Source organism: Eulemur rufifrons, chromosome 7 (genome assembly GCF_041146395.1).
Source record: "Eulemur rufifrons isolate Redbay chromosome 7, OSU_ERuf_1, whole genome shotgun sequence".
NCBI lineage: Eukaryota > Metazoa > Chordata > Mammalia > Primates > Lemuridae > Eulemur > Eulemur rufifrons.
In genome coordinates, this window is record NC_090989.1 from 115,459,420 (window position 1) to 115,485,822 (window position 26,403).

General features: G+C 39.6%; 1 protein-coding gene across 3 annotated transcripts in view; it reads right to left on the reverse strand.

Annotated features, from left to right (window-relative positions):
* RASA2 (RAS p21 protein activator 2) overlaps positions 1–20,343 on the reverse strand; it is a 114,976-nt gene extending 94,633 nt beyond the window's left edge. For all 3 annotated transcript variants that reach the window (XM_069473154.1, XM_069473152.1, XM_069473153.1), the window contains exon 1: positions 20,154–20,343. In XM_069473154.1, the coding sequence (XP_069329255.1) occupies positions 20,154–20,286 (133 nt within the window). In that variant the 5' untranslated portion in view covers positions 20,287–20,343. The remainder of the gene's footprint in view (positions 1–20,153) is intronic.
* Positions 20,344–26,403: the final 6,060 nt, after the last annotated feature.

Sequence of the window (26,403 nt, forward strand, 5' to 3'; positions counted from 1 at the left end):
CTTTTGTCATCCAGACTACTTAATTCATCATAGAGGTGGAGGACGAATTTAAGGTATTTTTAAAAATGTATTATAAAACAATAAAAATATACTAAAAAACAAGTTTCTCAGCATTGTTTGATGGTATTATTTGCAATTTTCCTCAACTTATCTATAAGCCCATTTAATGATGGCTAGCCTTAAGGAGAATCAGGTTTTATACCTGCAGAAGGTATGGTAGATTAGTATTCAATATCCATTTCAGCCTCCTTCAGTGTATGCCTTCCTGTACCACAGAGAATAGAAGGCTAAAACTACATTTCCCAGCCTCTCTTGCAGCTAGGATTGTGGATGTGATTTAAGTACCACCAATGAGATGCACTCACTAGAAATTTGGAGGACAGAAAAGAATGGAGATTGAGTTTAGGTTGCTTCTACCAGCAAGCACTCTCGTAGAGATGGTCCTGTTCTGTAGCAGTATCTGCAGAAGTCCTAGTATTCAGTCATAGGTTTCAAGGATATTAAGAAGGGCACAAGGCATCCATTCTACAGTACAGGTTTGTGAAAGGCATAGCTTGGCTCTAGAGCCAGCAGCAGTGACAACAGTTTGCTGATGAAAGTGGCTACTTGCTGATGTAGCCACTACTTTCCTAATAGTGGCAGATTCCTGATCATAGCAGAGGCGGCAAGGTTCTGATGCAAACAGCTAAAAGTTATAGCTTCATAATTCTGCAAGAGCCTTTCTGATCCTAAAAAAGGGTAGTAACTCTCTTGGTAGCCCAGCTGCAATGTGGCTTTTGAATGCCATTACTGAAAGTTCAACCCAGAATCTGTTTCTTCAGTTTTTCCTACAATTCTATAGGCCACTTAAAATCCTTCATTAAATCTCTTTCTGCTTAAACTAGCTAGAGTTGATTCTGTAACCTAATCTTGACTGGTTTCTTTTCTAACCTTTGTTTCTAACAAATTAGAAAATCTCACTTCACATCACTGGCCACAAGTTTGGTAAATCTGCCAGGTAGATATGGCTATAGGTAGCAAACATGGACTCAGAATTTATGAAGCAATTTCCCACTGAAAACTACTTTCAGTGGTCCATCGGATAGTGAGTTGAATAGCATAGTACACTCAAAAGGTGAATACTTCAACTTAGGAAATGGATCTTAATCTTATGTATGGTTTTACCTATCTTTAGAAAATATTTCTTCATCTCCTGCTGTAGCATCTGGATATGATTTTCAAAATATGCTCAATAATATAATATTATGTTTTCATGAATTTGAGAGTGTCAATTAACACTCAAACTATATGTACTATTTTGGATACCTCCATCTTATCCTTACATTTAAAAATCATATTTTGACCCTAAAGTAATAAGATTCAATATATTGTTAAGATGATACTTGAGTAAGCCAGTTGAAATAACGGCAATGGTTTTTACTTGTATTTGAACGAAGGGAAGAAATGTTTTTATAGTTCATCCCTCATTTCAAAAATTCTGTGCATGCAGGGTACTGCAATATGAAAAGGCAGATATTCGTCCTACAAAGGCAGATATATTGTCCCCATAGCAAATAGTGTAGACTTGATTGTATTGGCTACTGTCACTATTTCCTTCAACAATGAATCAAGATGAGGAGGCATACAACCAACTGCTCCTCTATGAAGAAAAGAGGCTGGCATTCAAGTACAACTTCTTTTATTCTGTAACAACATCTTTTTTTTTTTTTTTTTTGAGACAGTCTCCCTCAGTTGCTTGGGTTAGAGTGCAGTGGTATCACTGTAGCTCACTGCAACCTCAAACTCCTGGGCTCAAGCAATGCTCTTGCCTCAGCCACCCAAGTGGTTGGGACTATAGGAGCTCACCACCACACCTGGCTAATTTTTCTATTTTTTGTAGAGATGGGGTCTCGCTTTTGCTGAGGCTGGTCTTGGACTCCTGACCTCAAGTAATCCTCCTGCCTTGGCCTCCCAAAGTGCTAGGATTACAGGTATGAGCCACCATGCTCAGCCAACAATACCTTTTCTTATTTAATTCATAACTGGTACTCCTTAAGCACTTTTATAACAATTACGACTTAAAACATAATTGTTAACTAAATTTTTTTAAGTCTCCTCTTCTAAAGCATGGCTTTTTCAAAGACAAACAGAATAATCCTCCATTGGACATTTCTTCTCTTTTGCAAATGTACTGCAAGTATGCCAAGAACACCTTCATATATACCTCAGTGTTTTCGTGCAACCATTAAATGAAATATCCCCTTGCCCACACGTGATAGTATTGTTTTTCCACATCTCACCTATCCCACATCATATATATCTTGAATAAAATGCTGTATTTAGCTTTGATTCTCACCCTTCACACTGTTGCTAGAGATATCTAACATGTAAACATATACACATACGCATATATAAAAATATATATATCATTCCATGCTCAAAAGCATTCAACGACTCCACACTACCTACCACTGCCCACTTTGCAGGATAAAAATCTAAAATACCTTAGTCTGGCATAAAAACCCTCCAATCCTCCATGATGAGATACCATTGACTACATGTTCAGCTTCATCTACTTAATCTTTACCTCCACAAGTTATGTTCCAGCAGTACTATACTTCTGGTTCCCTGAACACATTGTATTCTCTTATGCCTTTGTACATTTGTGATGCTATTTTCTTTGTATGGAATGCCCTTACCTGTTTTTTCCCCCAAAAATCTCTGCTTAAGGGCATCTTTGTAAAATCTTCCCTCAATTCCTAGGTAGTCATGCCATTCTTTCCCCTATGTTTCTACTGTACCTTATATGTACTTCTACCATAGTGATTGTATTGTATTGCACTTGTTGCATTACATTCAACAAATATTTAAAGGCCTACAACATGCCAGGTACTGTTCTAAATGTTGGGGATAAAACAATGAATAAAAACCGGTCTCTGCCCATATGGAACTGTTGTACAATTTAGACATGGGAGAGAAACATCACCAACTCTTAAGAATGTATATAATATTTATTGCCCTGGAAGAAAACAAAATAGGTTAAGAGAGTTAGGGAGTAGCAGGCTCAAAGGGTAGAGAGAGGTAAGAGGGCAATGTTACTTTATATAGGGCATCAGGGAATGGATTTCTATTAAGATATTTAAGCAGATACCAAAAGGAAGTTACTGAGGGTATAAGTCATGCCGATATCTGGGGAAAGAGATGGCCAGGCAGAAACAACAAAATGTTCAAAGGCCCCGAGACAGGACAGTTTGGCACACTGGAGGAAAAACAAGGAGGCCAGTATGGTTGTAAAATAATAAGCAAAGTGGAGAGAGGGAGAAAATGGTAAGAGATGGGGTGGGGTGGGGGAGGAGGCAGGTTAAATAGGGCCTTGTAAGCCACTGGAAAGTCTTAGGCTTATTTTTGTGTGAGGTGGGAAGCTATTGAGGGAGTTTGAGCATAAGAAAGGCATGTTTTAGAAGAATCAGTGCAGAAGAGAAAGAGTAGAAGCAGCAGATTAGATAGGAGATTATTGTAATAATCCTGATTAGAAATACACTGGACCAGGGAGAAGTCATGAGCATGGAGAGAGAGAGTCAACTGACCACATATTTTGAAGATAGAGCCAACGGGATTTATTGATATTTTGCCTGTAGGGTGTGAGAGAAAGACGTGTCAAGGAGGACTTCTAAGAGTTTGGGCCTGAACATCTGGATGAATAGAGATGCCATTTCCAGAGATAGGAGCCTCTCGTTGAAGAGGGAGTTCAGGAGTTTGTACCGAATATATTAAGTCTGAGATACCTATTAGACATCTGAGTACAGATGTCAAGAGGACAAAGAGTCCTGGCTGGAGATAAAATTTTGAGAACCATGAGCAAGTACGTAATATTTGCAAAACCATGAGACTATACCAGATCACAAGGAGAAAAAAATGTAGGAAAGAAATTTGAAGACTGACTCTCAGGGCTTTCTAACATTTTGAGGTAATAATGATGATAAGAAACCAAGCAAAGGAGACTTGGTTGTCTCTTCACTGAACTATAAACTTCTTGAGGGAAGGAACCAATTCTTAGCACCATGCTTAGTTTATAATAGATAATAAAATAGCTAGTGAATAAGTATGAATGTATATGTACATAACTTTCACATAGGCAAAAAAGAAGTTCTAATGTCACATCACAAACCATAAAATTGCATGTAAGCTTCTTTTTTCCATTTGATGTAACTGATCTGAAGGTAAAAAAAAAAAAAAAAAGGAAAAGTCTCCTGCATACAGTTACCAAAAGCACTAAATATAAGAACTTTAGTGTTAATAGGTATTATGGATGTATTGAAAATAAACAAACCAATGCTGAAATTCACACACTCATATATTTACTGAGTGCCTCCTGAGATGCTAGGAATACAACAGTGAGCAAAATAGACAAAAGTCTACATCCTCATTAGGCTAATACAGATGGAAAGATCAACAATAAATAAGACAAATAAGCAAAAAATTTATGCCATAATAGTAATAAGTGTTAAGCAAGAATGGGTACCACATGAAATGGCAGAGGGTGAGGTAGCTAAGGAAGGCTTCACTAAGTAACTTCTGTGTAAATACCTGAAGGAAGAAGGGATACATGTAGCTATTTATAGAAAACATCAGCGTTTAGCCATTGTCAAAAAGTACACAGGTTAAAGCAAGAAGATAAACACCACCAAATCAAAACTGATAAGATAACTTATATTAACAGAAGTGGAGAGATGGCCAACTCTCTGTGTACAAGATCAATGATTCTATGCAAAGGTCATTAGAATCCAGATCCTGCCATACAAAATTTTATCTAGGACTAGAAGTCCAAATATCAGGCTACTGAGTAGAGATTTTGGTGTATGTGCTTCTGTACGTGTATGTGAGTATGCACATATGAGCACGTTTGAGAGGCATTATATGTGTGCACTTATAGCTGTAGTCTGTATGTATGTTTCTACATGTCCTAGGGGAAGACACTACTGGGACAAGTCAGAAAAGAAAATAAATATTTATCAAATAGTTAGATGCTCCAAGACAGTGAAACATTTTCTCAAATGTCTCATTCGATCTGTACGATAATCCTGTAAGGTAAGCATTACTATTCCCTTTTATAAATTAAAAAAAAAAATTCACAGTTACATAGTCGGCAAAGTGATGTGACAAAAGTCAAACCCCAAAGCCTACGGTGTTTCCATTCCACTCTTAAGGTCTTTCTGGATGCAGCAGTACTGGGAATATATTCCTGTCTCAAAGAGATCTGGTAGGCCCAGGTCTACTTCAAAGTACAAGGACTTTGAAAGGTCCCATTGGGATTAAGCCCCATGAGAAATTGCAAAGGACCAGGGTCCTGGAAAAGATCCTAAGATAAAGATTATGTGGGGGCGGGTGTGGTGGCCCATGCCTGTAATCCTAGCACTTTGGGAGGCCACGGTGGGTGGATCGTTTGAGCTCAGGAGTTCGAGACCAGCCTGAGCAAAAGCGAGATCCCGTCTCTACTAAAAATAGAAAGAAAATTAGCTGGACAACTAAAAGAAATATATAGAAAAAATTAGCCGGGGATGATGGCACATCCCTGTAGTCCCAGCTACTCGGGAGGCTGAGGCAGAAGGATTGCTTGAGCCCAGGAGTTTGAGGTTGCTGTGAGCTAAGCTGACGCCATGGCACTCTAGTCTGGGCAACAGAGTGAGACTCTGTCTCAAAAAAAAAAAAAAAAAAAAAAAGATTATGTGAGATAGAAGGAAAGCCAAATCATAATTACAGCTACATTTAATAAATACACATAGTATATACATTTTTAGGGACTTCATATATGTTATTTCACCTAATCTTCACAATAACTCTTCCAAGTGATACATATTTTAAAAATATAGAAACTGGGGATGGAAGGATAACATTCCAGGAGGAAGGCACAACGTGAACAAGTTCTAAAGGTGGTAGGAACAAGAGGAACATCTTCAAGGAGGCAGTGAATAATACAAATTTACTAAAGCAAAAAGGGAGATAGATGAAAGGGCAGACAGAGGGTATAAGATTATAAAAGAAAGCTGGACTCACACAGACAACCTAAAATGCCAAGCTAAAGAGTTTTAACTTTATTCAGTAGGCAACAAGGGTCACTAAAAGTTTCTGTGTGGTCAGACCTATACTTCAGGGAAAGTACTCTGATACTTACAAGGGCCTAAACTAAGGTAATAAAAGGGCAATGAGAGGAAAGGAAAAATGGAAGAGATACTACAGTGGTAAAACTCACATACTTTGGCATCAACTGGCTTGAGTAACTCAGGATATGATGTTCTAACACAGGTTGAGTATCCTTTATTGAAATGCTTGGGGCCAAGAGCGCTTTGGATTTCAGATTTTTTCAGATTTTGGAATATTTGCATTATATATACTTACAGGTTGAGCATCTCAAATCTGAAAATCTGAAATCCAAAATGCTGCAATTAACATTTCCTTTGAGTGCCATGCTGGTGGTCAAAGTTTCAGATTCTGGAGCATTTTGGATTTCAAAGATTTGGAATGCTCAACCTGTAACAGAAATATCAAACTAAACAGAAGATTAGAATTTTAGATGGTGAAAAGACATAAAATATGCAAATTGTATCATTTACATTCATAATAAAAAATTAGTAAGAATGGTTCAAATGTATATTTAAAAATATAACCTCTGGGGTTGATAAGTTTAGAGTAAAATTAAAACGCTGTTGTACCATCTAATTACACATAAGTAAGCATAAGACAATCTATACAATGGTTATATATCATAAGGTCTTTTAAGTTTTCTTCTAAACTCTAATTTCAATTTTTGCAATAGGAAAAAGGTATACATACGTCTAAAAACATATGCAAGTATTGATATAGTACAGCAAGTTAAATTAATGTATTTTGGAGACAGACATCTGAGTTTCAACATGAACTTTGTACTTAATGATCTGTATATCCTTAGTCCTTGGTACGTCCTTAGTATCAACCTCCTGTGTAAAAATAGGTAACTATAATGATTCAAGATTGTTGTGAGCATTAACTGAGGTAAAGCATTTGGCACAATTCTTAGAACAGATTAACAATTCAGTAAATACTATTAGTGCCTTTCCTTGGCTAAAGACTCTTAAAAACTAACATCTGTATATAATTCCCTTCATCCAAGCCAGTAGGTTGTGATTAAAGATAATCTGTAATACAACAACGGAATACATCAGAGGTCATTTTTTTAGTGAGGCTTTAATTACAGAAGTAAGACATTTCTTTTTTCTTTTTTTTTTTTTGAGACTGAGTTTCTGTCACCTGGGCTAGAGAGCAGTGGCATCACCTTAGCTCACTGCAACCTCAAACTCCTAGGCTCAAGTAATCCTCCTGCCTCAGCCTCCTGAATAGCTGGGACTACGGGCACGTACCACCATGCCCAGCTAATTTTTCTAATTTTTTGTAGAGATGGGGTCTCACTCTTGATCAGGCTGGTCTCGAACTCCTGGCCTCAATCAATCCTCCTGCCTTGGCCTCCCAGAGTGCTAGGATTACAGATGTGAGCCACTGTGCCTGGCCAATACATTTGAACTCCTGGCCTCAATCAATCCTCCTGCCTTGGCCTCCCAGAGTGCTAGGATTACAGATGTGAGCCACTGTGCCTGGCCAATACATTTCTATTATAAGAAATGCATGGAATAACACTGGGCCATTCCATACCTCAGGCTCCACATCTCTAAAATGAGGACACAAATTGGGGGTCAGCTAGCCAGAGATTTGTTTGGCCTGCACACAGTATTAAAAAAAAAAAAAAAAAAAAGCAGCAGCAGAATTATTTGTGGCCAATATCTAGACACTAGGAGAGCTAACAATAAATAAATCCCTATATCTGGTTTTTCTTTAATAGTCAAAGATCTGGCTATATAGTTCTGATTAGAAACTGCAGACGGGCACACCTTACTAAATCATAACAATCTCTGCCTGCCTTTATTTCATTATACCTAGTCCCTGTACATTTGAGTTTGTAACTCCTTAATCAGTTAATCTTTTAGGTTCCCCAAAACGCTAAAATTCTGAAAGACAACATTTGAAATTTAAAAAGCATATGATAACACTGATTTCTAATGCTTTTAGATATTACTACCTGTTGCCAGTTTAATCTGAGGAACATTATAAGAACTGGATATACATATAAGTACGAATACTTCTGTAAGTTTATATTAAATAAATTATTCATTAAGAAAACTATGAAAATATACTTCACTGAATTATCACTACTGCTTATGTTAGAGCCAACACTTAACTCAGCATATGCCAGGCAGTATACCAAGTCATTCAGTCTTTTCACAACCACCCTATTAATGCTATTCCCAATCTGTAGTCAAGGAAGCAGAGGCTCTGAGAGGTTAAGTGAATACTAGAAAAGTAGCAGAAAACCATGCTTTGAACACACTACATTATCCTTTATCATCCAATTTCCATATGCCTATCATAATAATAAATATTTTATATAGGATAAAGAAATCTTACACAAGAAAAAGCTCTCCCATTCATTTATCTTTAACAGTTCTCAGTGGAGAAAGGAAGAGAACTGCCTTCATCACACATGACCTTCTAAAGAGTCTCATATTCATCCCCCTACTTTCAGAGTATGTCAGATTGCTGTAGTGCATGGAGGCAAAAAAAAAAGGTGGGGGGAAGGTGTTAAGAACTAGTGAAAAGAAAAAATTATGTAGCTGTTATTTCCCTCCTTAGTTGTCATCTTGAAAACACCACTGGAAAGTGAAACATCTGTGATATTATTCAGAGAATGAGAAATGGTACCAATAAGCATATGGGAACTACTGAAATATCTACTAGTAAGTAGAATTTTCCAATGCATAAATTAACATGGTCAGATAACTGGGCTGTCAGGCAATTTTCCTCACTCCCAGGAAATGATATATATCTGTAAATAATCCAAGATTCTATAATCCCACTCAACTGATAATCTTAAAAAGTCAACACATTAAATAATTCCTACCAGCAATCTGGTTCTACCTAAGGCACTACGATAAAACAAGGTAGTACCACTGAGCAAGCACTTGAGTGGGCAAAGGACTCTAGGAATCCAACAGTTTAGGTAGTTAGCCTGGACTCAGTGAACAAAAAACTGTTCTTTGTGGTTATAATACCTGAACTATACATAAGTAAAATTACAGACAAGGCCTAAAGTCAAGGTTAAGGCATAAATTCCACTGCAACTCCTCAAAAATATTCTACTAGGTAAGCTGCAACTCCTCAGTGGGAAAGTCTACTGAACATAATTAGGTGCCAGTTGTTCTGTACAAGTCATGTGCATAATAACGATCATACAGTTATCTATACTGCTATCATATTAATCACCTCTGACTGAAGCTTAGTCTAGAACAAGAAGTTAGGAAACTACTGTACATGAAAAGGCAAGTTTCACAAGGTATTGCCAGGAAGCGTCCATGGCTTATAGAGATACATCACCAAGTTGCGGGCAGGATCTTCCTGTGGTTTGCCTTGCCCACTTCCGGTTTCAGTTTTGAACGTGTGCTGGTCTCTAAGTTCCTTACAGACCCCTTCTCAAGTAGGAAACCAAACTCTGAAAGCACATATGGTGGGAATCCTGGGCTAGAACAACTGTTCCTATAGTTACATGAAACTTAGCAAGGCTCCTAAAGTGACCAAGAGAGCCTGGTATGACAAGCAAAAGAAAGGCCCAAAGCCAGGTGCGGGCAGAGCTCAAGACAGGACAGACCATATCTAACGGCATCCAGATAGCCAAACTGGGACTTGCTTTGATCATGTACTTGTCAAAAAAATAAGTGTCACTCAGATACATAAAGAAGTTGTACCCATGTGCATGTAAAGATGAGTGTGTGTGTGTATGTACATGTTCTAGAAGAACCACTCAAAAGTACACACACAAACCTATAGAAGCAGAGCCAGGCAGACAAGAGAATATTTTTGTCAACCCCAAAACAGTCCAGAGATAATTTTTTACAGCATTTGAACATTCCAATGTTACTGAATATACATTACATTACCCATATCCAATTTAGGAGTAATTATCAACTTCTTAACAATATAAATGTGCTCATCAATTTCTTCCAACATACCATCTAACTTGGTACAGAAAGGGACATAGACTTTGGTAACAAAAAGATTCTGAAAACCTGGCTCTGCCCCCTTAAAATCCTGAGCCAATAACCTCTGTCTGTTGCTTCTTCTCTAAAACAGAAATAACAATCTTCTTCATGAAATTAGATTACATGAAATAATTTATAATTTATTTCCTAACACAGCACCTGGAAACCAGTAAAAACTCAATAAACATAGTTCATATCTTCCTATTTACTAAGAAAATTTTATATAAAACCGTACAAATTCAAAACTAAGATATTCTGCACCACTCACACAAATGTTATATTTTAAAGGATCAAAATTATTCAGAACTTTTTACATTCCTCTGAAACAAAGTATTAAATTTTTTAGAAAGTCAACTTTTTTTAACATAAACAATTAGTCAAATAAGTATATGGGAATTCATTGTATTATTCTTACAATTTTTCTTTAAGTTTGAATTTATATCAAAATAAAAAGTTACCAGAAAAGTTGACTTTATTCCATATATTCTCAACACATTACAAAACCTAACATTTGGTTACTCTTGTTTTTGTGGAGAGGATAGTCTTCAAAAGTATAGCAAGAGAGATTCTCACAGCTTATGACTAATATTATATCAAATTCATTTATACAAATAGTCATCTTTTATAACATAATATATAAGTATTATACATTCTTTATAGGAATTTAAACCATTACAGGTAAGGCTAATTCTCTTTGTCTACCACTGAGGCAGTCAATGTTGTCCATTTGTTCAGACCTCTTTTTATGTATTTACCCATATATACAGGGTGTCCCAAAAGTCTCCACACATACAAAGGAAAAATTTTATAATGAATGTTTTGTAAATAAAGGTACATTTGTCTACAATTTCCCATTTTCCCTATGTAGTGCAACTTTTGGGACACCCTGTGTGTATCTATACACACACGCACACACATATACATACATACACACATATATGTATATATACATACATACACAAAAGATAAAATATTGTTTTGAGAATTTTTTTTTTCTAAAACTGGGTATTTCACGTATTTTTTGAGATTTTAAAAAACACATACACTATACATATCACTCTAACAACTTGGGTTTTTTTATTCAATACATAACACAGATATATCTTATTCTTTTTAAATGCTATAGAATATGTACATGAACACATTAGCCATTTTCCTTTCTCTAATTATTCTGTTTTACCAGCAAGGCAACATTAAACATCTTTGTATATGCCTCTTTTGTGAATGTACAAGTGTTGCTATAGGATAGATAGGTAGAAATAAAAATGCGTATGGTATATACATTTAAATTTTTAGCAGATACTGTCAAAATGCTCTCCAACACTGCTTTATCAATTTACACTCATAGCAACAGCGAGGAAAGTATCTGTTTCCCTAAACCCTCATCAAAAACTGAAATAAACAAACTTTTCTTTTGCTATAAATTGATGATGTTTTAAAATTTTTATTTCCCTGATTAATTTTTGTTCAACTTTACCAGTATTTTCACATGCTTACCGGACATTTGTATTCTCTTTTCTGTGAAATGCTGAATCATATTCTTTATGTTTTTAATGGCTTCTTTTGTTTTTAAATTTGTATGAATTCTTTATATATTCTAGACACTAATAAATAGAGAGGCAGTATAGCATGGTAGGTTAAGTGTTAACAGGATGGACTCTAAAGCCTGTCTGCCCGTTTGAATGACAACTCTACTACTCACTAGCTGTCTGACTTTGGTCAAGTTAATTAGCTACTCTGTGTCTGTTTCTTCATCATCTGTAAAATGGGGATAATAATGGTACTTACAGAGCTACAGTAGGGATTAAATTAGTTAGTATACATAAAGCGCTTTAAAACAGTGCCTGGCACAGAATGTTATATAATTGTTTTCTATGAAGCATATACTGCAAATATTTTCTCCCAACCTATTGTTTGTCTTTTAATTCCTGTTTATATGTCTTCACCTACCTTTCCTCAAATAGTTCTTTTTCTATCTCTATTCTAACATCAGACACTATATAAGTAGAGGAAATCAACAAATGACTGCCCTTACTGGATCTCACAATCAACTTTTCAAGAACAAAATCAGGCATTAGCCAAAGCACATAGATTTTTTTAAAAAATCTTTCCACAAAAAAAAAAAAAAAAACAGCTAACTTCCTTACAGCATCAAGCATTCCTACAAATCAATAAGACTGATAACCCAGTAGAAAAAAGAACAAATGAAACAGACAAGTTCAACAAGAAATGGAAACGAAAATAGCCTTTAAAAATATAAAGAGGCCGGGTGCGGTGGCTCACGCCTGTAATCCTAGCACTCTGGGAGGCCGAGGTGGGCGGATCGTTTGAGCTCAGGAGTTCGAGACCAGCCTGAGCAAGTGCGAGACCCCACCTCTACTAAAAATAGAAAGAAATTATATGGACAGCTAAAAATATATATAGAAAAAATTAGCCGGGCATGGTGGCGCATGTCTGTAGTCCCAGCTACTCGGGAGGCTGAGACAGGAGGATCGCTTGAGCTCAGGAGTTTGAGGTTGCTGTGAGCTAGGCTGACGCCATGGCACTCACTCTAGCCTGGGAAACAGAGTGAGACTCTGTCTCAAAAAAAAAAAAAAAAAAAAATATAAAGAGACCCTCACCCTGATTTAAAAGTGCAAATTAAAACTACAAATCATATGTTCCTTTTCATTTTACAGATCAGTAAAGATCAAGATGTTTTAAGAGGCCGGGCGCGGTGGCTCACGTCTGTAATCCTAGCACTCTGGGAGGCCGAGGCGGGTGGATTGCTCGAGATCAGGAGTTCGAGACCAGCCTGAGCAAGAGCGAGACCCCGTCTCTACTAAAAATAGAAAGAAATTATATGGCCAACTAAAAATATATAGAGGAAAAAATTAGCCGGGCATGGTGGTGCATGTCTGTAGTCCCAGCCACTCGGGAGGCTGAGGCAGGAGGATCGCTTAAGCCCAGGAGTTTGAGGTTGCTGTGAGCTAGGCTGACGCCACGGCACTCACTCTAGCCCGGGCGACAGAGTGAGACTCTGTCTCAAAAAAAAAAAAAAAAAAAAAAAAAAGATGTTTTAAGATATACCTTATGTGGGTTTAAAGAAATAGTAATTCATACAGTGCTGGTGGGAGCCTAAATTGCTATCGTTTCTGTGAAAGGCAATTTGGCATTGTATTTCCAAAATAAAAATGCCCACACACTTTGATTCATTAATTTAACATCTAGGAATTAATCCTACAGATAGACACATATTATTATGACATACATACAAGGTTATCCATTGTAGTAAATGTTTGTAATAGCAAAGATTGGAAATAACCTAAATGTCAACCAATAGCGAATGAATTAAATAAACTGTAGCATACCCAGATGATGAATTATTATGAATTTGTTAAAAAAATGAGACAGTTCTCTATATATGGAGATGAAAAATCTTTAAGCTATATTGTTAAGTGTAAAAAAGCAAGATGCATAACAATGTGTACATCTTGCTATGATTTGTGTGTTGGAAGGGATATATTAACACACATATATTTATGTTTGTTAATGTCTAAATAATCTCTGGAAGGAAACACAAGAAACTGGTAATGCTTGCTTTTGGAGAGGGAATGGCTAGGGAATAATGGAAAAAAGGAATATTTTTCAATGTATATATATCTTTTTGTACCAGATATTTATATTATCTAATCAAATGAATTAATAAATCTTTTTAAATATATAAGCAAATTAAAACTTCCCTGCGACCATACCAAACTTTCAACTGGTGGCCTTTAAATGGTAGCAGAGCAGGTTGCTATCTTTACAGTAGGGTTTGTGCCCAGTCTGTTTAACTGACAAAAGCAGAGGTTCACCAGCCCAGATGCCCAATATCACCCACTGTGAAACCTTTTAAACTTTAAAATGTCCAGGTAGATCCCAGAAATGCTTACTCAGTAGATCTGGGGTAGAGCAGGCATCAGAATTTTTTTTAAGTTCACAGGTGACGCTGATGCGCAGTCAGGATTGAAAACAGCTGAGGTAGAACTTGACCCAAATAAGTAAACATCCAGGTTCAACTCCACCTAGGTCACAACCATAGTTTTATCACCAATACTAACCAATTCACAAAGTTCTTAAGAAGGAACTGATAAGAGTGTGTAGATGGCCCAATGAAAATCTATTACCACTTCTGAACAGATACGGTGATCTTCATATATTAAATGTAGTACGCTTGCAACATTCATAGTAATACATTAATCCCATGTAGCATTCTAGAAAGAACTTTGATAATAGTGGACTAGTGCCCAACAGGCCATCAATTGTGTGACACTTGACATCTCTGAGTGTTAGATTCGTTCTCTACCTTCCAGCTCTAAATTTCTGTAATTCTCTGACAATAATAGATGTCTAAAAACACTATTCCTTAGACTTTAGGATAAAACAGTAAGGACCTTTTTCATCCCAGTCACAGCTTAGGCCCATTTCACAGTCCAGTGGACTACTGTTCCCTAACAGACACTCAGATATGTATTATGTACTGCTGAATTAATTAGTTAATGGTCACAGAAAACAACATTTTTTAGGATAAATCTTAGATAAATATTTTTAAAATAGTGAATCTTATGCAAAACAAGTATACTAAATACATTTAAGTACTAAAATAAAAGTATCTGATGTACTGTCTTAAAGCAAATGGTTCAAATAATCAAAGTGCTGAAAGGGATGTTAAAGACCACATCCAAACCTCTCATTGTACAAGTAAGGAAACAAGGGCTCAGCAAGGTTAAAGAATTTGCCCAACGTCATTCTGTCATTAGTGGCATTGTTAGAATCAAGCTCACAGTATAAAATTTGTCAGTTCTAGTTCACTGGTGTTTATATATGTATTGATATAACCTTATAAGGTGTGTCATTTTAGCTAGGGGTTTTTGATGACAAAATTGACAAAGCTAAAGAAAGATATGCCACAAAAATGTTCTAATGTACATAAAACGTTTCTTAATTTACATTAATATGACTATACAACAAAACTTTGTTAACAGTTCTTGAAAGAGCACAGAACTTTATTAGTAGATAAAACATAATCTGATATTATTGTCAAATAATTTCATAAAGCACATTAACAAGGAAATAGGATTAGCATCTATGATTAAAGGATAAAAGGATATGGTTTTATTCTAGCTACATTAGTTTCACAGTCACTTAAGGGTCTATTCAAAGAGTTCTAAGTTTTAAAAAAACAACTCTATGTACTCATTGAGGTTTACCTCCTGTCTTCCGCAGAGCAAATGATTAGCAGACTGCTCTGTGAACTTTTACAAAGAACCCTTTTCTCTCCAGTTTCTATCCCTCTGAAAGATAGATTCTTCCTCCATCCTAAATAACACATCATTTGAAGTTTCTGACAATAATGAATTCTTAGCATGAACAAACCCTTTTAAATCTCTCCCTCTATTAATTTATTAAATAACTCATCATCTTATTTCAAATATCTGATAAAAATGAATTCTTAGCATAAATAAACCCTTTTAAATCTCTTCCTCTCAACTCTATTGGATAGTTAATAAAATGTTTTGATTTATACTTTTTAGCATTACTTAAAAATTCAAACCTGCCATGCCAAATAAAAATAACACGTAAAGTATGATTATGGAATTTTCTTTTCCAGGATCCAGGACCAATTAGTAACAATATTCATGAATACAGTCTGGTAACAATATTCAAACACCACAATAATAAGCAGTCAGAACACTGAGAAAAATTTAATCCTTTTCCTAATGAGGCAACTCTGGCATCAGTTCAGACCTAAGCTTAATGGGCACTGTAATTCTGAAAAGGATGAACTTCCTGACACAGACCCATACAGTTTCTTTTACTAATACTAACATCTTCTAGTTTGCTTTGCTGTATAATTTACAAAACACTTTCATATCCAGTATCTCAAATCATTCTCAGGATAACATGTGAAGTGGGGCATTTTCTAAAGGCCTATTCTGGCACCTGGCTAACACCAGGATGGTTTTCAAAAATGAACAAGAATGAATTCTACCTTGGAAGAGCTCACAGTCTAATGGGAGAAATAAACAAATAAATTTTATAAAATATGCTATGATAAAGAATGGACAAGGAATTGTGATTCCCCAGCAGCAGAAATGCCTAACACCCTCTGGCCAGAGATGGGGGTGGAGGTGCCCCCAAGAAAGCTCTGGGCAGATCACACACAGCATGCCTTTGAAGAAAGAGTAGTACATAAATATGACATAAATATGGGGTGGTGGAAAAAAGAAAGACAATCCCAGGCCGATGGAACAACATGTGCACAATGGCTAGTGATAAAGCATTATTCCTATTTTTAAAAATTATTCCTATTTTTAAGATGAGGAAGATAAGCTAAAGTAAGTAAGCTGCCTTAAATCACATGAATATTAATTAACAATGCATGAAGCAGAATACAGGTTTTCTGATTTTAATCAGCTTTGTACACCAGGAAATGCCAGGACATGTTGGACAAGAACATCAGATATAGATTAGTTTTTATCTCATACTTTACTCTTTCCTAAGAGATGGTCCATGTTTCACCTAGCTCCTGGGGCTTGGGGGGAAAGAGTGGGGAGAAAGGCTTAGTTAATCCTCATAGAAATCCTGTGAGATAGGTGTTTTTACTATCCCCATTTAACATATAAGAATATGGAAGCACAAAGCAGTTAACAAAAGTTGAAAATTAGGTGAATATTCAAGCCCAGGTTTGTAAGTCACTAGGCCTCTAAGCTTAAGCACTTAACTATACCCCAAATAGCCCTAGGTCTTGGTCTCAAGATAATAGGGAGACCAAATGAGTTGTAGAACACATTATGGTCCCACAGATTTTATGCTGTACCACACATCTGAAAATTCACACAAATTTTCACATTTGGCTCTCTTATTAATCTGATATACTTTGAGTAGATAAGCTCATGCGTAAGGTGGCATGGGTGCTTTGAGCAACATTTTTACAATGTGATTTAACTGGGTGAGAGCAAACTTAAAAAAAAGTGGTAACTAAAAAGAAGGAGGTCACAAAATAATAGCATAAACTCTGAAGATATACAAAGAAGAAAGTCCCAACCCCCTTTTTTGCTTGAGTGTGGGGTTTTTTTGGGAAGGGGGAGGAGGATGCAAATGTGCTTCAGGTGTGCTAGCATACCTGCTACTCACTGCACAGAAATTCAGACCCAAGGATGAATGAACTGTGGAGTACACCCCTAATTTCCTTTATCAAGGCTTCATATGACAACCCTAGGATATCTAATCACCAAACTTGCCTCTTGAATACACTTAAGGAAGCAGACCATTTGAAACTGCTATGGTTTCCTAGGGCACTGAAATGATCTCAGAAAATTGGGGGTCAGTCTATAAGACAAAATATTGTCTTATTTGAATTTGCTAATTTTAGTTGATTGTTTAAAACTGGCCACAAAAATTGTTTTTCAATCTGTCAATCTAATATTTCACCTTGTGAGGTATATGGGAAAACTAATAAACACAAGAATGTAATCCCTGGACTATTAGCCTAGAACTTTAAAGATATATAAATCAATTCATCCTCACTTTTCACTGGGATGATTTGGAGTTGAAAGGTCCTACTCGAGTCCAGAAATAAGAACATTTCCTTTCCGGCTCACTTTCAGTCCTACAGATCTAACTCTCCAGATCAAAGGCTCCCAATCAGTTAATTTGGAATCTGCCAGCACATCTCCAGGCCAGTGGACACTATCAGGCTTTTCTCCAAGGTTTCCTAGTGTGGTGAAGAGGAAAGCTGACATGGTTACCCCCTCCTTCAAGCTGCTTAATATCTTCATTGTCAGAACCACCGTCAACCCATTCTGTAACTTCAGCACCTGCCAATAACACTTCCAACCTCTCAGCCCCCACCCTACAAAACCCACATGTCAGTTTCAGGGAAACAGAAAACAGCATCTCTTCACAAGGTTCTGAATGTCAACCATCTCTAGATGACACCAGTTAAAAGGAGCATAAAGAAATAGGGGCGGGGCCTTCTGTATATAAGTATACTGATACATTTTTTTCTATGAAGCAGACACTCCATGACCTGAGCTATAAGCTGAGCAATTTCAACAGCAAAAAACTGACTAGGATAACAGATGTAATAGCTTGACTATGGTTAAAGCAATGATATCATTCCCAGCAACTGGATGATCAATCTCCAAATCTGGGTGGTCAGGTTACTGTAATCCATGGAAACAAAGTTGTTTTTTTAAATTTGTAGACTCAAGTTTCACTTACAGTGATACCCTCTTACAAAACTGTTCTTAGTGGTCTTTGCCATGGAGCAGCCGAAAGTGCAGGACAACAAAGTCCTTCTGGAAGTTGCCCAACCCTAACCCTCAATTCCAAGACATGGGTACATGCAGTTCCATGGTACAACCTGTAGTTATGTATCCGTGAGGCTGCAATGAACAGAGCCTCGCATCAAGCGACACTAAAATGTAAAGTGGCAAAAATATGGAAAATCAGCTCAAGGGGAGAACGCTGGCCCATTTACAGTTTCCTCAAATATTAAATTAGACGTATGCAAACATTAAAGATAAGATTTAATCTGAATTCTGAAAAGATTTTTAAAACCTAGAAGGTAACTTTAATGTTAGGAACTAAGATACAGACAACTAAGATCTATTTCTCTGCTGTCATTTTCAGGTTTTAAGAACTATAATCTCTTAAGGATCCCAGAACTACTTCAGCGAATAAAGAGAAAATTTAACATGTTTGCTTTTGAGGTTTAAGTAAAATCCCAAACACTTGAAAGGAGAAACAACCGAAAAGAGGAAAGTGTGAGAATCTGAGCTTGATTAATAATATTATTCAAGGAGAGGAAAATTTTACATCCTGCCCAAGAAAGAGCATGGTTAGCCATTTTACTGCAATTCAGTTTTCTGCAAAGTGAAAAGTACCCCTCATAACTAAGGGTTATTTACATAAAACTTGAAGCATGTTTCCAACCTAAGAAAATGAAAAAAGAAAATAATGCTAATTTTCGACGAATGCAAAAATGACATTTATTGATACATCTTACAAATACGGGGAAAAAGGCACTTCGTCTGAATAAACTACTGTGGGAAAAAATGGCAATCTGACACTAAAGGATCATTTTTAAAAAATAAAATGTCCAAATGACTGACCTCAACTGGTCTATAGCAAGACTCTGAGCAAAATTTTGTATTTAGTCAACTAGTATGCCTCGCTCACAAAAGTAACAATTAAATGCTTGAGAAGGAAAGGAATTAAGTGGGTTAAGTGCGGATTGGATGACTGTGTTTTGAGACCTGCTCACAGGAAGCCACTACATCCTGCCTGAAGTCCCTGTCAGTCACGCCGTCTCTCTCAATTCAAGTCCCCGCCGCAGCGAGGTGGGGCCGGCACAGGTGTTCGGCCCCGAACCCCTCCCGGCGGGCTCACTGGCGAACACCCCGTGCGGCAGCCACTCGGGTCCCAGGGCGGCCTGTTTCCTCCAGCTCAGGGCGCCTTTTTCAACCTCTCACAGGCTCTGGAGCCCAGGAAACAGGCGGCCCCCTCCCCTCGGGCCAGTCCCACTTCCCTGCCCTCCGCCTCCTCCTCCTCCGGCCGCGCCTCCTCATAATTACCGCTCGGCTCCCACCTCGGGGCCGCTCCCCGGCGCCCGCAGCCGCCCGGAGGCCTGCGTCTGAGGGCGGCCGGAAGCTCCTCACGCCCCCGGCCCACACCCCCGGCCGCGCCCCGGGCTCCGGCGGCCCCGCGTCCAGGCCGCGCCCTACCGCCGAGCCCCCTAAGCCGGCGCAGCTCCAGCACCCCTGGGCAAATCCCCGGCTCTCCACTCCCTCCGGAGAGGAGCAACCCCAGCCCACGCCGCCCCGTCGAGGCGACGCCTCCCCCAACACACCCCCCTTCCAGCCTCGCCCGTGCCCAGCGCTGGCGCCTGGCCCAGGCCCCAGCCCAGACCCCTCTCGGCCCCGCGATCCCAACGCGTCTCGGTGCCGCCGCCCCCGCGCGCCCGCTGCTCCCTCAGCCCCGCGGCCGTCGCCGCCGGGGTGTCCCCTCAGCCCGGCCTCCACTTACAGATCTTGCCCCGAAGGCTCTGCAGCACTCGAACCTCGCGACTGTCCTCGTCCCCGGCCTCGGGCTCTGCCGTCGCACTCGCCGCCGGCGCCTCAGAAGAAGCCCTCGCAGCAGCAGGCGCCGCCGCCGCCATGGTGCCGCCCGGCCCGTGCTGCAGCCCCACCGCCTGCGTAGCCGGCCGAGGCGGAGCCCAACGGCGGCCTAGGCCCGGCTAGCCGCGCGCCTGGCCCCGCCCCCGGGCCGCGGCCTGTCTCGCCCCGCCCCGCCCGGCCGCGGCTCCGCCCCCGCCCCACCCGGGTCTCCGCGATCGCCTCGCCCGCCTCCCACAAACCCGGACTGCCCAGGAAGAGCCGAACCCCATCCTTGTGGCGCAGGCCGAGTGTGGCTGCTAGTCTTGGCTCTGAGCAGCCTTGAAACCCCCAGAGAAAGTCCCGGCCGGCGGGCGATCCCTAAATCCTCCTGGAAATTGGGCTTCCCCCATGACCAGACCTCCACATCTCCTAACGCTTGGGAAAAATACAGGCCCTTCCCAATCAGGGGAACTCCATGTGGAAAGAAAATAGAATGGAATTTGGCAGATGGCTGGACCTCAAAACTACCTTATTCAAAAGGAGCCAAGAGACGCGTTGGCGACTCCCCCTATAATATCCACAAGGTCCCCACCGCCAAGCCAAACGCCTCACACACAAAGCTTTACTCTTAAGACCACTACTCCGCAAAAGCCGGTTCAAGAAAAGGACCATATACTCCAAATCCACCATGAGTACAGCGCCTGCGACCCTCCCATAGAGAAACTCTGAAGCATCTGCCACCACTTGTGTATTTTGGAAACAGAAGGAGCAAAGAAGTGTTCCCTACCACCACCACAAGTGGACTTGTTTAAAAGTTGATTGAAATTTGTAAATCCTGTAAAGCTAATTGTTAGCTTTATTTCAAGGGAACTCTACAGTGAGTAAACTGTATGAATAATACCCTGCCTGGTATGTGATGAGGAAGATGATTTCCTGGTCTTGAGGTTGTTAACTGCGCTGCCCTAAGAAGGAAGAAACCGTGACTTAATAGGACAGGGTGGTTCTTTTCCAGGACAACAACAGAAGTCAGTCAACAGATACTTTTTAAGGATCAGACATAGTGATAACCTCAGAGACTACTCAGAGGTCAAGGTGAAGAGAACCTCTGCCTTCCGGCAGCTCAGTCTGGAGAAAGACACAGAAAAGGGCAGAGACACTGGGAGACAAGAAGTAGGATGGAGGAACTGGGGAGTCAGGAGAGACTTCCTAGAAAATGCACCTGATGGGGTGAACTGAAGACAAGCAGGGAGAGGCAGAAGTGTGCCAAGAAGTAGAAGCAGCTGGTGCAAACTCTGAGCAGCCAGAGGGAATGGCCAGAGTTTGGCATATGTCTGGTGCTGAGGAGCAAAGCTTCCAGTTCTGCCTGTGTTGTGCGTGACCCCTATTCCCTCTATGTTATCTTTATACCTGTTGGAGAAAGTGACTCATCTCCTCTTATATGGGTGCTTTCCTATCATTTCAAACAATAAGTCCAAAACTTAATTTCCTATCTTCCTTTCCAAATCTGAGTTCATACCCATACACTGTTATTCACGCTAGAAATGTTTTCTTATCCCTTGTCCCCATACTGTTTTGCGATGCCACATCCTTCTGACTCTGCTAAAATCTTTCTTTCTCCCTTCTTTTCCATCCCCTGTCTTGCCCTTGTTAAAATTATCTTCATTTGAAAAGTATCAATGTGTTATAGTTTGGATTTTGCTTTATTTTTAAAGGCATGCCCTTTTACATATGTGACGTTTGGGCAAGTTACTCAACCTTTCTGAACCTGTTTTTCTAACAGTAAAATGGGACTGCTATACTTACTCTTCTTTCTTCAAAGGATTGTTATTAGGATTAAATAATTATTGAGAGCATGTGGGTGAAGCATCTGTCGGAATGCTGAGCACGTAGTAGGATTAACTCAGGAAACGTGACCTCATGCTCTTGACTGGAACTCTTGTAATAGGTCTTCCATCCCTGTCATTCCTCTTACACACCACTTAAATTAATCTTTCTAGAGCAAAAATTGGAGTTTGTCAGTTGCCTGCTCAAAAAAAAAAAAAAAAAAACCCACATCAATGGCTTCATTCATCCCTTCAGCCAGCAAGTAAGTGTACGCTATAAGTCATGAACAGTGCTAGAAATAACTAAAGAATAAAGTTCAAATTCCTCAGCCAAATGTGCAAGGTTGGGCCTGGACCCAACCTACCTGACTCTTCTTATCTCCAGACACACTGAGGCACTTTTCTCACCAGCCGGACTCTGTGGCCTTCCTCCAGCCTGGCCAAGTGCTTTGTCCATCTATCTTTCTCTTGTCAACAGAGGTTCTTATTTCTATAATACATGAGCCTGTGTGCTTGTTTCATCTGTTCACCTAGATTCACTTTTTAAACTCCCTCAAGAAATATCTATTGAATGAATGGGTGGAATCCTATTAGCTCACTTATTTCTTCCACTCTGCAGACTGGAGTTTTCCTTTTGTGAAAATTCTGATTTGTATTTATTATTCATTATCATACCTGTCCACGTGGTTAAAATAGAAATGGAAAACTTTAATAACAACTTATAATTTGAAATTAAAAGCTAATTTTTGAAGGTTTGTTCCTTTCTTTAAAATATCAATACCTATACTAGATTCTTCTAATTTCCCTTCTTTTTCACTGGCTGAACTCCAAGTCCATAACTCTATTATGAAATTGTCACTAAAAGTATGAAAACAATTTTACATGAAGTGACACTCCACTTTTTTTTGTTCCAGGCAGTCTTCCTGTTGCAGATTTCAGGCTCATACTGTTTCACTAAAATCCAAAGCTCCATTTCATCTGAAGTCACTTCTAATTACTCTATTTCTGAACAAACATTTAAGGACATTAATTTTTTTTTGCCGATACTGGCCTACTTTGAAGAGCTCTTTAGTAGGGTTAATGTTTCCTTAATATAAAATACTTGGGAAATAAAATTTTGTATAGACTAATAAAACTTACTCATAGTACAATTACAAGAAGGCTGTTCCATCTCATCCCCTTTATTGCCCTTGCATTGTGTTTTAAATTCATCTACAGTTCCTCTCATTTCTTCATGATGTTTAGTAACTGGAACAATATTGCATCATACACAGACTTGCACTTTACTTCCTTCCTCAAATTATTAATGAATGTATTTAAAGGCCATCACTCCTATCTCTAACCCTCTCCATTCTGGTGTGCAACCATTCACTACTATGTCTTTTCCTGTTGCTTCACCAGTTTTTAACCCATTCAGTCATTTTAACCCATATACTGGCTTGCTTCCTAATGGCTGATGTAGGAAAACTACATTGTCTCTTAATAAGAAAAATATGTCCTGTTACTAGAAACTAATTTGAGAACTTGTCATATTTTTGAATCAGCACATACCAACCATGGCATAATAAGGGGTATCTGCTGGCCCTGAGTTATTTATTACCTTCTTTCTGGTGAGTCAGGGAAGAGAAATGTGCTTGCTTTTTAATATTTAAATGTAGATCATTTTCACAGGGCTGTACACTCATGAGATAGAACTATTTCTGGTGGGCTAGTGGGGAGGCAAGTTCTTTTGGTCATTGATGACTTGATTTCCCCATCTATTTCATCAGAGTACTATTTGTATATTAAACACTATGCACTCAAGTTACTTTTTACAAACAACCTCTAAATCCAATCAGTATTTTTCTTTTTGATAATGTTGGAGTGGTGGAAAGTGAGGCAAGACCTTGAATATTAAGAAAACTTATATTTTCTTTAACATTTTAACTCAAGATCAAACAAGGCCATGACAAGGATGTGTCCAAAAAATGTGGACAAATTTTTATCCTAAAGCCTCTAGCTTCTCCATTGAAAATATTTTCAAGTTTGCTTAGTTCCTAGAAGAGGACTTTAAAGGTCTGAATGTTGGAGTATGGGAGTTGATACCTTTAGGCCAGTGTGATTTCAGTTATTTCTCAGCCCCCCTCCTTTTGAACTGTCATGACATATCCTCCCAGTGCACTTTTCTTGTCATTTTAGACTAGTGAAACAATGGATGTGAAAGGAAAACTGGAAAAGTTGGGCAACCATGCACTTGTTTCATCTTCTACTCTGCACTCATGAAATTTCTCTGTCAGGGCAGATTGATGTATCCATTCACCGTAAACCTTGGAAACGTGCTGTATTCAGTTGGTGAGAGCCAGGTCAGAGGACCACAGGCCATGACTCAGCTGATTTCCATCCTCTTAGACATAGCTAAGGTCTCCTGAGGCCAAGAACCCTGTTACTCAACCTGGCTGGCATACACTTAAGTTTGCACCTCCAGCAGTCAGGGAAGGAGTGTGGAGCTGGACATCCATCTGGCTGTGCTCATGGCAGGTTGGAGATCTGTGTATCACATCCTAGTCCATTCCCCAGTGCCCTAGGAGAATAATGGAGTAGAGGTTGGGTAGATGATGCCCTGGAGTTCTTTCCAACTCTCAGGAAAGGGGAAGGAGACTTGAGTGGAGCTAGGAAGGAGCTGGCTACAGAGCTGGCCCAAAGCCCCCTCTTGCAGCAAAACTCAGAGTAGGAGAAAACATCGATGAGGACTGAGATTCAAGAATGCAGGCCCAAGGGGAGCTTTTCTGAAGAGTATCTCTACTCTCTGGCAAAACACAGGAACAAATGGTGCCATGTATTGAGTGCTCACTCTTCATTGAGTGCTAGACTCATGTGGACCTGTACAGGCTGAGATTGTTGCTGTTTGTTATTCCTGTTTCACAGATGATGTCTCTGAGCACAGAAAGGTTAAAGAACTTGTGTAGGTCAGAGAGATAGTAAATAAAGTATCTGAAATTTGAACCGATGCAATCTGACTGCAGTGCACATCTCTAATCACTCCACTTCATTGCCATCTTAGAAAAATCTGTCCCCCAGTGGGCAGTTTTCCCAGTGGTGAGGGTTGGGAGAACCCACTTCTGGGAGGCAGTCACTCCTCATGGTTACAGAAAGGTCTGAGCAGCTTCTGTGGTATTTTTGAGGTGAAAAAGATGGTTGGGGGGTTAGCCCCACAGCAACAGAAAGCTGGCTCCAGAAGAAAGACATAGGAGAACCTTATTCAAGCAGAGAAAGGCACAGGCTGCCCTGGAGACCAAAAAGGACTCCAGAAGGAGGGGACCTGACTAGACGGGCAGGGTCCTGACTTGGAGGAGGAGCCAGCAATTCTGCAATGGCCATTTTATTCACAAGTGGGACTCTATAGGGTACAAAACAATTTGTTTTCCTCCTCTAAGACCTTTTCTCCCTGCTCTGCAGCTACTTCTTTCCCAGCCCTGAGTGAAGTCTCACACGTTCCATTGCTTTTTCAGTCACTTTTAGTTATCAAAAATGTCATTTCAGTAATTTAAGTGTCCAGTTCAGAATAATAATCAAAACTTCTCACTTCAAAGTTAAAGTGTTGCCTCTCCTGTGATAATTCAGACCTGCCCCAAGCTGGGAGGTTTACAGGAGAGAGAGGGCAGGATGAAGTTGACTTGTTGCCCTTTTTCTGGGCTCCTTCTGCACTTGCTGAGCTTGCTGACTCCTCTGGAATGGGCAGGGTCCAGAGGACAAGGGGACAGGAGAAATGGCCCCATCTGAGCTGTCAGGTCCTAGCAAGATCTGGCATTACTACTTTCTGAGTCTGATGCTCAGAGCAGCCTCTTTCCTTCATGGACTACTTATGTGGGTTGCCTGGAGATTCTCTGTTCTGAATACGTCTCCTCCGGCTAGCAACAGACAACTTCAAACACACGGCTCCTAGACTGCCTCAGTCCACTTCTCTGCTGGGTCAACCCACCCGCCACCTCCCACTTAGGATGAAGCCCTTTAAATGAAGTCTCCAGGTCAGTCCCTCCTGGGTGGTCTGCGCATACCCGCTGTGGAAGGCGAGCTCCCACCCAGTGCATCTCCCTCTCAGCCACCTTCTGTCTCGCTCCTGCTCTCCGTTTCCCTCCCTACCTTCGGGTAGTAGCCTCAGCTGCTTGCCATTAGTTTTCTCAGGTCTGTCACACTCCAGGGACACCTCCCAAGTTCTCTGAGGGGTCCCTTGGTGGTTACTTTCACTTGTCTTAAGAACAGAGGAGACACTCTTCTTGCATTTACTCATGAGAGGGACATGGAGAAATGCCACTGCACAGTAATAACACTTTCCAGAAAACTCTTCCATCCTCTTCCTGTTACAGGCCAGAGTGGGGA